The 13770-nt window shown below is 46.6% G+C and overlaps 1 protein-coding gene and 1 long non-coding RNA gene across 6 annotated transcripts in view; one reads left to right on the top strand and one right to left on the bottom strand.

Moving 5' to 3' along the window:
• LOC116624777 overlaps window positions 1-6622 on the bottom strand; it is a 35361-nt gene extending 28739 nt beyond the window's left edge. The window contains exon 1 of the long non-coding RNA XR_004297949.1: window positions 6439-6622. This is a non-coding gene — a long non-coding RNA (uncharacterized LOC116624777). The remainder of the gene's footprint in view (window positions 1-6438) is intronic.
• Window positions 6623-8689: 2067 nt separating this feature from the next.
• NTRK2 (neurotrophic receptor tyrosine kinase 2) overlaps window positions 8690-13770 on the top strand; it is a 321711-nt gene continuing 316630 nt past the window's right edge. For 4 of the 5 annotated variants that reach the window (XM_032392947.1, XM_032392949.1, XM_032392950.1 and 1 more), the window contains exon 1: window positions 8895-9264. In XM_032392947.1, the coding sequence (XP_032248838.1) occupies window positions 9053-9264 (212 nt within the window). In that variant the 5' untranslated portion in view covers window positions 8895-9052. Of the gene's footprint in view, window positions 9265-13770 lie in introns of all 5 variants that reach the window. The other variant, XM_032392948.1, reaches the window with a different exon arrangement.

Below are 13770 nucleotides of genomic sequence, written 5' to 3' on the forward strand. Positions count from 1 at the left end.
CCAGAGAAATGTAAGGGGAAGTGGTATATACAACTTCCGCAACATTTCCTCAGAAGGAAATTGTTTGCCCTCCATTTCCTGTCCTCTTTCCTTCCTGCTGGCTGGTGAGTCAGCTTTGACCATGTAGGTGAGGACAAATCCTGGGAAAAATGACAGAGGAACAAGATGGAAGGAGTCTGGATCTATGGATAACTCCACAGAGCAGAGCCATGTATCCTTCCTGGAATGCACATTGGCTCTGGACTATGACACGAGAAAGGAATAAATTTCCTGCTTGTTTGAGCTACTGTATCTGGGGAGGTGGCTTTATGGAAGCAGCTTAATTTCTACCCTACCTGTAACATGAATTAAGGAGCTTAGGGATGTAGACTCCCAACACAGGTGTTGTTCATCTCTTTCAGTTGAAATCACAACTTTGGAAGAGACGACATGGCCACAGGAATGAGCTGCTTTTCTCATTAAAACAGAGCATAGTTTGTGCAACAGAAAGAACATCTCTAATTGGTGTCAGGCAACTCTGGTTCAGCTCGATTCTGCCCCCTTGATCCTTTTTTTGTTGGGATGCTTCCACTTCAGTCACTGATGATACCATTGTCTTGGCTCCCAGGAAATGTTGCTTGGATAATACAGGGGTCCCTAGGACTTGGTGGGCAGGAGGAAGGACACTCATATCAGGCCCATGGAAACCCACAAGACTGACCTAGCTGTGGCACTGGAGGCCATATTGGCCAAATGTGGGATGCTGAGAAGTCTGCAATGTATCCTAGACTTCAGGAAACAAATGTGTGGTTTTCTTGGGGTTTTGTTTTGTTTTGTTTTTTTGAGGAAAAATAGATAAAATCCTTTGACTAGCTGACTGTAAAAGAGAATATTGATTTGAGAGAGAAGGGAAGTTCTAAAATATAAGATTCTGACCACACGGGCATGAATGATCCTCAAGAGGAAGAAAGGAGACTCTGTGTAACTAGGCTGTGGATTTTGGTGTGGAACAAGATGGAAGGTGGGGTATATAGCCAAGTTTTGAATACAATAGAACAGCACAATTCTGTGAGAACCGTCGCAGAGGTACTGAAGTCCAGAATTCATTAAAGCTGTAAAAAAAAATAGTACAGAAAGCAACACACAAAAAAGGACTATTTGAACCAGGCTTAGAATAAGGAGAAGAATGAACAGAGAGAGCCAGAACTGGGGCAGATGGAGAGACATTAGCAGATCAGAGAGACAACACAATACTATGTACTTCTTAATCTCTGCCTTCTCTAGCGAGAAAAAGGATATTTACATTGGAAATGCCACAGGTAATGTGGTTGACAAGAAATTTGGAATCTTAGTTAATGAGACCATATAAGAGATATCATGGCATATTTAATGTTGCAAAGATGTTAAGAATCATTATTGAGCTTGCTTATGTGACCAAAGAACAACTGTTGGTAATAATGGCATATGGAAGAAGAGAATAGAAAATGTCTTGATTTTCCAAAAAGGAACAAAGATGGATTCCAAAATGCACCTAAATTACTGTTCATTCTGTTTCTCAGACTACCTCCCACTTGCCTACTCTACTCTTCCTTTTTCTGAGCAATCTTACCCAATTTTTCCCCATCAGGGGAAAGGGGAGTGAGTGCCCAATTAGCCCAGTGGATTGTGGCTAGGTTTCACGAGCCTAAGCTGTCCAAGAGGAATTCCTATCTGAGACAAACCAGTGCACCAAGTGTTGAAAGGGCAGTGGAGACAAATTCACTTGGAGAAACTGATTTACATATTGGAAAAACAGGGTATAAGGATCAAAAGGAACCAAGGGAAGGAATGGAGTTATAGGTCCGAAAGCCAGAATATGAGTGCTAGGTTGACATCAGGTCAGAATGAAGGTAGATACGGAGTTGGCATGAGAAATGAGTGCCAGGGTGATTGCAAAAAACCAAACCAAACCAAACCAAACCAGCTTCTCCTCCCCCGAAAGCCCCCAAACAAAACCCACAAATGATCAATACCAGCTTGGTCTTTATGTAATTGGGTGTGTGATTCACATATGGCTCAGACCAAAGGTCAAGGAACACCTCATTATGGAATTCATTTTGATGGATTCTTAGCTGGTTAAACAGACACACTCAGTGTAAAGATGAATTAATTAGTTAAGGAATGAATGTCAGCCTAGATAATGTCTCTAGTTGAGTGTCTCAACCTGTCATGTTAAATATTTTTTATCAACGACTTAAAGGAATGCATGAAAAACATACATATTAGACCTGCAGGTGAAAAAATATGGAAAGAACAGTTGATGGCAGATTCAAGGTTTTAAAAGCAGAAGATTCAAAGAGACCCAAGGATCTAGGTCATTGAGTCAAAGATAATAACAATGGGGCTTTTAAGAAGGATGATTGTTGAGTTGATAACTTTTAAAAATAAAAGTAAATACATTCTCTACATTAAAAAGAGTAAAAAGAAACAGATGAAATTAATTTTAGTGATTATTTATTTTATTTATTTTTATTTTTTATTATGTTCAATTAGCCAACATATAGTACATCAATAGTTTTTGATAGTGATATATTTAACCAATAAATCCAATATATTATCATTTCAACACAAAATAAATGTAAAATCGTTAATGAGATATTTTGCATTTTTCCTGTTAAGTCTTTACACTAATGTGTGTATTTTACTTGTAGCATATTTTATTTTATTTTTTAGCACATTTCATTTTAGACTGGCCATAGTTCAAGTACACGAGAGCCACATAAGCTGTCGGCTACCATATTGGACAGCATGGGTCTAAAAGGATACTGGTCAAAAAACTAATAAGGAGCAGCTACTCCAGTTGTAAGAACATTTAGTTACTAAACTGTAGAAGTCTGATATGATTGAATGCTTGTGGCTTGTCAACTTGAAGGGTGATATGGCCATAAACACTGATCTTTGCATGGGCTGCAATTGTCAATTGAGTTGGAACTGGGGACACTTGCCTATCTCAATAAATCTAGGCTGAGTGGCACAGAAAAGGCATAGCATAACTTTTTATTGAGAAATAAGCGAACTAACTCCCTTGTATGACTATTGATATAAGACTCTTGACCTAGACTAGGAAAACAATCTGGAGTTTACCATGAGATCTAATCAGATCAATAATTAAAACTTAGATTTCAGGGACACCTAGGTATATGTGATTCCAATTTCCTGAGGCTCTGTCGAATTTTCTCTGTATGCTCTTCCTTTCAGCTGTTTGTAAAAGCTCCATAAGTCTGTGTTGATTTAGTGTGTGCTAAATGTGTGACTAAGTGGAAGGTTGGGACTCAGGAAGGACAGGAAGTGGGGTGAGGGTTCAGAGGGATGGGCAGCATGTGGTTCTCAGACTATGTGGGCAGACTTGGGGAAAAGTGAGACCCTAACTCAGAGCTGGAGGGTGTGGGATAGGAAGCAGCTGGAAACTTTCTGAACAACAAAAGAGGTGATTGAGTGAGAGGGAGCAAGTGTAGGGCTAATCGTAAAGCAGCCTCTGGTTCCATTGTGGCCTGTGTTGAGGGTCTTCAGTCCTCAAATACTCCCCCATTTGTGGGTGGCACGGCACCCGAAACCCCTTTGGGTTATGTCTCCAGTGTTTTCCTACTAACATACAGATACTCTTGAGGAAGTGACACATGCAGTGGTGAACATTATGTATAGATTGCAAACATGCTTTTAGATTCAGTTGTTCTCCACAAAAGGGAGGGACTCTAGGAACAGGATAACTCTGGATCAGAGGGAAAGATCAATCAAAAGAGGAAAGGGTGATAAAATAAGACACATTGTGGGTAAGGAGGTTATTAGTGCCAAAGAAACATCTTACAAGTTTTCTGGTCTGTCCTCTTCCTCCAAACAACTCCGGTCCCTCTAGGTTACTGATGCATTTGGTATAAATGTTTCTCTGACTTCCTTTCTCTGTATGCACACCCCAGCAAACACATTCACAAACAGTGGCTTTCTCTGTAGACTCAGACTCAATATTGCCATGCAACTTCCATTATTCACTTAATATGGACTATAGACACGTCTCCAGGTTACTGTTTATAGTTTAACTCATTTTAATTAAGTGTAGAATAGTATAAAGAATGGAAGTATAATTTATTGAGTCGTTCTCCTATTAGTGCACATTCAAGCTATTTTTAGGTGTGGGCCACTATCTCTCCCATCTTACAAATGATGGTGTCCCCAGTCTTTTTCCAGAATGTAAAAGGTATTACATAGTAGGTCCCTCTACTATTAGAACATTACAGATTCTGATCTTATTTACAAAACCTCTGAACTTTATAATAGCTTCCTAAAATTGGAGGTTCTACTAGCACTCCAATGAGAACAAGAAGCTGATGATTGGAGGATCTAGGACAGTGTTTGTTTCTTGCTTTTTAAGATAGCTTTATTGAGTGGTGCCTGGGTGCTCAGTGGGTGAAGCGTCTGGTTCTTGATTTCAGCTCAGGTCATGATCTCAGGGCCCTGGGATCAAACCCAGCCTCAAGCTCCGTGCTGGGCGTGGAGCCTGCTTAAGAGTCTCCCTCTGCCCCTCCCCCTGCTGGTGCACACACACACACACACTCTCTCTCTCTCAAAACATAAATAAAATAGCTTGGTTGAATGACATGTAATAAATTAAACATATTTAGACACACAACTTGATAATATGGAAATCATCACCATAATCGAGATAATGAATACATTCATCATCCTCAAAGCTTCCTGGGCGCCTGTGTCGCTGATCCCTGTGGGTCCTTCCACTCTCTCTGCTCCGCTCACCTGCAGTTACTGATATGCTTTCTGTCATGATAGTTCACATTTCCTGCAGTCTTATGACAATGGGATCGTACAGTAGGCACTCCTTTTAGTCTGGCTTCTTCGACCCAGCATAATTATTTTGAGATTCTTCATTGCTGAGTAGCCTCTCATGGTGTGGGTATGCCACAGCTTGCTCACCAGTTCACCTGGTGATACATATTTGGGTTGTTTCCAGTTTGGGGGCCTCCACAAACAAAGCTGCTATGAACACTCACATAAGAGTCTTTGTATGGACATAGGCTTTTATTTCTCTCTCACAAATACAAAAAAAAAAAAATGGAATGGCTGGATCATATGGTAGGACTACGCCTCACTTTTTAAGAAATGGTTCTTTGTTTCCAAAGTGGCTGTCCATCTCAAAAATATTCATCATCTCCTACGAAGTCATGGTCTGAGGATCCCTGAAATAATGGCTGTGAAAGATCTGGTGGTTCTTAAAATTGAGATAGATCCGTAATTCTATCAGTTGAGAAATAGTTATTGATTGCCTGATGTTTCCAGGTATTGTGCATGATGTTGAGTTACTAGCATGGATGGGGGTGGGGGGGGAGATCCCTCCCTGGCCCAGGCTAGAACATACCTGGCTATTAGAAGAGGTAGAAAGTCAGACTCCCCAAAGTGCTAACAGCGGGGATAGCACCGAGAAAATTGAGATTCTGATGATTGGAGGGAGACTCTCCAGGGCCAATCATTCAGACACACTTGCAGGGTTATAGGTTAAGAAAGTGAGAGTGAAGAGGGCCTATTTGAGGAATCGCAACTTTAGCTTATTTCATTTATTCATTACACACACACACACACACACACATTTTAATACCCACTATGTCCTTCAGATATATCGATGAACAAAATAAAGATCCCTGCCTTCATGGAGTTTACATTCCGCTTGGAGAAATACAATAAACTATATAAACCTAGTAAATAGGTAAACGATCTGTTAAACAATGGTAGGTACTATGGAAGAAACAGAGCAGGGGAAGTGTGGTTAGAAGTGGGGCAGCCAGTTCTAATTTCAAGTGGGAGATAGTGGGGTATGTTTAAAATGTAAATATAATAGTAGTATGTATATGTTATAATACAACTTCTAAAATTATTCCAACGTAATTAGAATCTGGTCTGCAAACCACTCTGAAACCTTCGATTCTTTAGCTGCTGTACTGACACTCTGCAGCCACTAGGGTGCAAATGGGCCATTTCTGAGAAAAAATGGGATGAGGGTGGGGGTGTGAGAGAGAGGTGGGTCATTAGGTACACACCCTCCCCCAGGTGTTCCGCAGGGGCAGCTCCATTAAGGGCACTGGCAAGACAGGCGGGCGAGTGTTACTGTGTGTCTTGGACCAAGACAGTTTTGCCCTTGGCTTCCCTTCCTTAGCAGGTCCTCACCCAGCAGGGGTTGGGGGCCGAGCTGAGAAATGAACTTCAGCACACGATGCATGTCAGCTGAGTGACGGTGGAAAGAGGCAGACCTGCTGGCCTTGTCTTCCGGCCCTGCAGCAAGATTTTAGGGCGCTGCGCGTGGGTTTCCTGCGGTTACACTCAGCGCCCCGGGTCTGTACAAAAGCCCCCCCCCCCCCCGCAAGATGCTTTTCTGTTCCCTTGTAATATTTAAGGCATCCCCAAGATGCAAGCATTCACCTTGACGTTCGGGTTTCTGGATCCTTCACACCCTCAGCCTCTGCGAGCAGATCGGTGACCATTCTTATCTTTTGGACGAGAGCCCATCCTGTCGCCCTTTCTGGAGCTGAGCGCTGCCCGCCTTTTGCCGGGTCAGGAGCTCCGCGAGGCCGGGCGAGCGGCGTGCCGGCGGGGCAGGGGCGCGCACGCGTGGGGCGCCGCTGGTTGCGCATCTGGCGCCAGAGCGCGCCCCCCGCGCAGTGCCCGCCACGGCCGCGGCGGAGGGTTGGTGCTCCGGAGCGTGCGGGGCGCTCTCTCCCCGCGCGGGGGCACCAGAGCCCTCGGAAGTGTCAGGCACTGCGGTGCATTTTCCCAGTTCCCTTTTAAATGACTGCGGAAAAACAGACTCTCGGAGCCGCAAATGGGGAAGACGGATTCTCAGACAAGGCTTGCGGATGCCCCGCAGCCATCATTTAACTGCGCCCGCAGAGCAGTTACGGTTTGTCACCCGAGCCTCCAGGATCGCCTCGTTTGTCCCTAGTGAGACCCCGAGGCTCTGCCCGCGCCGGGCTTGTCGGTAGCTGGATGCTTGTCGTGCTCTGGGCAGCGCGGGCGCAGGGCACGCGTTCGCGCACACCCGCGCACACACGAAATCGCGCAAGGTACGGCAGGGGAGCAAGGGCTCGGGGTGCCCCGCGGGGGCGGGGGTGGGCATCGCGGGGAGTGAAGCGACAATCTGGGAACGGCCGAACCCTGCCAGGCTGAAGGATGACAGAAAATGACGCGGCGCCACACATCGGACAGGCCGGGGTTGCGGCCGCGCATTTCGGGAACCCAATACGCGTCAGGCGCGCTCCCTTCCCCTCACATGTCTCTATTTCCCGGGCGTGTGATGCCGGAACACGGCAGGAAAAAGACCCACTTAGAGAGCTAGAGTTGCATTTGGAGACTCCCCTCCCTCTGCAAAAGCACCCAAAGGAGACCCTCCCAAACCACGGATCCCCAAATAGCTGGCCCGGAATGGGGGCGGTTATCCTTGGTTACCAATGCTGAACACGTTTTGGTGTTTACAATATTTATTTATTTTTAGGCTAGCTCGCCCTCCCTTTTAGGCAGGATGGGAAAAGGAGAACGCAGCGGGGAGGGAGAGGGGAGGGAGGATTCCTATAATAAGAATCAGCGCATTTTTCAGAGCTGAACCGAGCCCGGTTTCCATTTCAAAAAAGGAGACAGCCTCTACTGCGATGATAGAAGAGACCGCGGTGTGAAGTAGGGACTGAGAGGCGTCGAACGGTGGAACGGTCCATCTCGGAGGTACCTGGATCTCAGCGCACATACGCGCGCGCGCACACACACACGCACACACACACACACACACACAGGCGCGCGCGTCTACCCAGCCAGGATGTGTGCGTGTGTGCGCGTGTATGAACTCCCACATGCTGCTGCTGTCTGCTCCTGGCCAGTGGCACCGATGCCTCCCTCCTCCCCGCTCGCCCCCAGATTCCCCTCCCCTCCCTGTTGCTTTTGTCTGGAGGGTGTTATGGGTTTGTGTGTGCATGAGCGTGTGTGTTTTTGGATTTCAGACTAATTTTCTGGAGTTTCTGCCCCTGCTCTGCGTCAGCCCTCACGTCACTTCGCCAGCAGTAGCAGAGGCGGCGGCGGCGGCGGCGGCGGCTCCCGGAATTGGGTTGGAGCAGGAGCCTCGCTCGCTCCTTCGCTCGCGCTCTCCGCGCTCAGTGCCCGGCGGCAGGAGGAGCCTGCACCCAGGCGCCGCGGGCGGGCGGTAGGCGCCGGAGCCCGGGTGAGCAGCGCGGACAGTGCCCTCCGGCGTCTCGGCCCTCGCTGTCCCCCCCACCCCCCGGGACGGCCGTGGCGGCTCCCCAGGTGGGACGCGCCGCGCCACCTGCCCGCGCCCCCTGCGCCCAGCGGCCGTGGCGGATTCTGCAGCATCATTGGGGGCCCCCGTCGCGGAGCCATCTCCGCCGCCGGCAGTCTCCGCTTCCCCCTTTAAAGGGTCCTTCGCCCGGCCTGTGCCATGGAATCCTGTCTCGGGGACCCTTGCCCTGTCTCCCCTCCCTCGACCTCAGAGAGAGGGGGGCACATCGGCGGCCTCGGCGGCGTCAGTGCCATCGAGGGGCAAGTTTATTTCTGGGGCCGGAGCTGGGCACGCATCCATCCACAGTCGCCTGGCTGGGGTCGGGGTGGGGGTGCCGCGAGCGCGCTGTATGGGGTCCTGCGCTCAGTCTCACGCGTGTCTGTTTGTCCTCAGCCCCGAGGTGCGTCCCGGATCCCAGTGCGCGTCTAGCAAGGAGCCTGCGTCCCGGGGAGTGCCGGCAGCGCCGCGGGCCGGTGCTCGGCGCGCCGGGCCATGCAGCGGCGGCCGCGGCGGAGCTCCGAGCGGCGGTAGCGCCCCCTGTGAGGCGGCCCGAGATGCCCCGGCCACTGTGAACGGTGCCGCCCGCCAGGACACGCTCAGCCCCGGACACGCTCGGCTCTGCGCGCCCGCGACAGGCACCGGGGCGAGGGAGCGGCGAGCGCGGCACAGGCCGCCCAAGCAGGGGCAGGGGAGGCCGGCCGGTGCAGCGCGCGGACACGTACTCAGTCCGACTCGGGCTGGCACTGGCGGCTAGGGATGTCGTCCTGGACGAGGTGGCATGGACCCGCCATGGCGCGGCTCTGGGGCTTCTGCTGGCTGGTTGTGGGCTTCTGGAGGGCCGCTCTCGCCTGTCCCACGTCCTGCAAATGCAGCGCCTCTCGGATCTGGTGCAGCGACCCTTCTCCGGGCATCGTGGCGTTTCCGAGGTTGGAGCCTAACAGTGCAGACCCTGAGAACATCACCGAAATGTGAGTTCCTGGTGCTCTTCCTCCTTCCTTCTCTCCTCGCCCCTCGGGCTGGGGCTGGCCAGGCGTGTCTGTCCGGGGCATGAATGTTGTCTCAGGTCTGGGGAGAAGTCCGACGACATACATGGGAGATGCAGGGCTGGGCCATCTGTCAGTTACCCGTTTCTCTGGCTTGGGGCTGCTAACGTGGGGGAGAGGTGGACAGCTGGACATAAGTTTTAAGTATACTGTATGTGTCAGTAACATAAATACATATGTTCTTTGCGGGGAGGGATTCCGCATACACTCTGTATTTCCAAGCCCGGCTGGGTGTGCTTTAGGCTTTCCTTATGCAATAACTTAGTTTTGGACATTTTTCTTTCCTAAGGTGCTAAGTGTATGTTGGGTTAGAAGTTCCAGTAATATTTACTAGAAAGGAGGTTAAAATAATGAACTTTTGGAAATCTGTTGAAGGAGGTTAGAGTCGCCCCCTTAAACATCATTCGCTGAGGTTTGGAGTTCGCCGGTTTCCCTTTTCATTTTATAGATCAGATTTTTGTTAGGAGACGGCATCCAGAGCTGGCCTGGAAAATGGTCTGTAAGAGGAGAAGTTCTGAGTGTTGAAATGTGCTCTCTTGAAAGAGAAAATGTGCTTGTCGGAAGCCTAAAAGCCTGGTCTGATTTAATTTGGACTTGACTTCCCAGAGATATAATTTTGAGACCATTTGGACTATAAATCTCAATTGCTGATTGAATACTATCCCAGGACTAGGTTGGATGATAAAGCAGGGTGTAGAATGCTGCCGTTTAGCATGGGACGGACCCCTGTGTCCCTGGAAATGTCTGAGCTTGTCTTGCTCTGAGGGAGAAGCAGAGTTGTGTATTTCTGTCCTCCCGTTCTGACGGCTTGTGACAAATACATTACCAAGTAGGAACTCACCAGTGCCATCCCCAGTATTCCCTGTCACCTCTCCTAGAGGTGTCTCCCCCCGCCCCCCAAGGGACTTGGTCATTGCCTACATTTCACTGGCACGAGATTTTATTCATCCATGCAGAGGATTGTCAGGCAAAGTTTCTCCCGGTTTTCCTTATGGTGTTCGGTGCTCAGATAGGCAGCCCTGAAAGTAGGGCTTGGACTGTGGCCTTCCGGTTGGCGAGTGCGCATGCTTTTTTTCCTCCCCAGAAAACGCACACCCTGTTTCTGCCAACGTAGTTGACTGAGATAACCTGTTTTTAATGTAAGTAAGAGACCTTCCTAGCCTCTGTTGTTTATTCTGCTGGTGATGCTCATGGTCTAAGGCTCGGGCAGAAGGAAATGGCAGTAGCATAGAGGGGAATGTGCAGGCCTAGCAGAGCTGAGATGTGCTGGGAGGAGCCAACTGTCAGGCTGGATCCAGGAGGCTGGGATCTGGGTGGGTTTTGTTTTTGTTTTTGTTTTTGTTTTGCAAGGATCCAGCTTCGGAGGAAGGGTGGGTAGGGCCCCAACTGTGCTGGCCCTGGCTGGCCTGGTCAAAGTGTCTGTGGCCTTCTATCAGGATCTGTGTCTTTTTCATGAGATGGGAGGTCAGTAGTCAGATGGAGGAAGCCATATGGAATTCAGAGCCTTTTGGACTATTTTGAGACCAGGGAGAGTGCCTTTATACAGTCAGACGTCTTGTTTTGTTGGTGGTGGTTTTGAAATTCTGTATTAGATGATGCATCTATAATGAGGGAGGAAAGGGGATCGAGCCAATCATTTTCACTGTAACATTTTTTTTTCCACTGTAATATTTTTAGGCCCTAATGGGGGAAAAGGAAAATAAAACTCTCTTTAAGTGTAAAAAAAACACTGTTTTAAACCTTAGTGGTCTTAGCTGCCTGGTATTGATGAAATCAATAGATTGGAGCTGAGCTTTCTTATATCAGTTCTCACAATTGCTGTGGTTTCTGTAATATCTGATGGCAGGTTCCTATCTCCAGACTTTAAAAAACTGATGCTTTTTTATTTTTACCCAAGTGTTTGTTGTCAGCGGCACTCCTCATTTCTTCTGTTATTTTTTTTTCTTTTGATTTGAAAATCCACCGAGATTGAGAGCGTGGGGAGGTGTGGTGTGTAGGGTTAGTGTTTGGGATGGGGAATTACGTTCCTTAGTGATTCTGATGGGGCTGGTAGATGTGAGTTCTGAGAAAAAGTCTGTGCTCAGCTCTGCCCCTCAGCTTTGTTTGAGCCCAGCCTGTTTGTGCCCTGGTGTCCTGTAAAATGTACCAAAATCCTTGTTTGGGAAGCACTTCATATAATTATTTTGAATTCTGTTGTTTTGATATCAAAATGACATCAGTGGATGAGCTTGTTTCCCTGTCATCCATATATAACACCATCTGGCTCTTTTTCTTACATATTAATATTTGTTTGAACAGCTTTTACATTCTTGGCCAATGGATACCAGCTACAGTTGGAACTAAATTACAATTTTTTTTTTAACTTTGTTATGAGACCCAATGGTATTCCTAAAATAACCTGGTTGAAAGTTCCAGTGTAATGGTGCTTAGCTGAAATTTCATGTTTCTATTTTTTTCAATAGGAAAAATGGAAGTAAATAAACTATAATTGGCATTTGCTGAAGCAACAGTTTACTCTATCATTTAAAAATGGTACATCACTTAATATCTATATATTTGGGGAAAAGTACACCGTGGTGCTTTTTGGGTTCAGAGAGAGCCCATGGTAGAACATTCTAAAACTATGTGCATAGACTCATTAAGAGAGAGAGTTTTATTTTTTGCTTCTATGCGCATATTTTAAGCCAAGTTGACATTTCATTTTTAGAGTCATCGTTTGAGCCTGTTTTATCAAAAATTCTGTCATCGTAATCTGTCTCATACTCTTTACCCACCAACATGATCTATTTACCTACATCTCTCTTCTCTGTCTGTCTATAGAGATGCATCACACCTGCCCAACATCACACCGCTGCTTAGCGTCAGCTTCTGTTACTCTGACGTAGTTACACCAAAGCCATGCTAAATTAAATTTAAAAATGATACCATTGTCACATATAAGTGGGATTCAAGAGTCAAGCCTGTTGTTGGAGTTATGTAACTGGCTATTGAATCTCTGTAGTATCAGGTGCCAAAATGTACTGCAAAGGACAAGTCCTGTCTCACTCAAGTGGTAAAAGGCGTGGTTAAAATAGATCACACGTTTCTTTTTTATTGTGGTCAAAAACACCTAACATAAAATTTACCATCTTAACCATCTTTAAGCGTATCATTTAGTAGCATGAAGTGTTAAGTGTATTTACATGGTGGTGAAAGGGGGCATTCACTTTTATATCGCTCTTATTTGATAGAGATCAATGATGGCCTTTTTTTCCTGAATTTCTTGGGTGGTAGTTTCTGATTTGGGGGGGCATATTTGGAGAGAAGTGTAATATTTTTCCTCTTAGTACAACATAAATAGAATTTGCAGCTTCTGCCGCCAGAGCCTCTACGTGCAATAAACTGTTGGCTTGGTTTAAGTGACTGTAATGTGATGTCATTAATACATTGATTTTGGCCCCCTCACCTTAGTAAGCTTTTCCACTGCAATTAATTGTACTAAAAACAAATATCCTGGCATTCGGAAGGATTTGGTGAGAGGCATCCGTTTTTATTACTCTGATGTTTACTTCTCAGGCCCTACACTGGGTCTAGAACTTTGGATTGTGCTTTACATGCATTTAAGATGCACAGAGTAAGTTTTGAGTGTGGTTACATAAGCCACACTGGACTTGTTAATAAATAAGGCAGTCTAATTTGCATCATTAACACAACTTGCAAGCTGGGGTTGAAAACACGCTGTCTTCGCAGTGGAGGTATTTACGGAATTCAGCTCAGTACAACCATTTGAAGCCTCCTTGGTTTTACATCTTCAATCTCTGCATTAAGGAGGTTTTTATTACATTGGGTAAAACAAAAAACCCCTCGACCCTTCTGACCCGACTTTCTTCCCCTCTCCCTCCCATTACCTCTCATTGACTGTACAGGAAAATGTGTTTGAGTTTTTTTCTTCTTCTCCGAAAAGTGATATTTCCTTATGGGAATTCAGAGCACTAGAGTTAGGGGAAGGGCCTGGGTTATGTGTTATTACAAGCAAGTAATGGGAAGTTGAGATAATGTGGTCACAGTTCCCCAGAGCTGAGTTTAGTTCTGTTTAAAATCTTTCACTGTTTCTATCCCATAAACCTCTGTTTGTATCTGTTTCAATATTTCCTTGTAAAGACGTTTTCTAAGCTGAAAAGTTGGCCGGACAGCTACGAATTGAGGTCTCTTTCTCCCCAGGAACATTCTGTATGATCTCTTTGACTATATCTGGGTCGTCAGAGTATAAAACCTAGAGTTCTTGTTTAGTTGTGGAAGGGGAATTTCTTTCTTTCTTTTCTCTTTTCCTTTTTTTGTTTTTCTGTTTCTGCTTCTGTTTTTGTTTGGCCTTTGGTACTAAGCAAGGGCCCTCAGTGTTAACTCATTGCTCATCTTAGCTGTTAGCGAAAAAACCACTATTAAACCAGTACC

Source organism: Phoca vitulina, unplaced genomic scaffold (genome assembly GCF_004348235.1).
Source record: "Phoca vitulina isolate PV1807 unplaced genomic scaffold, GSC_HSeal_1.0 scaffold70, whole genome shotgun sequence".
Lineage (NCBI taxonomy): Eukaryota > Metazoa > Chordata > Mammalia > Carnivora > Phocidae > Phoca > Phoca vitulina.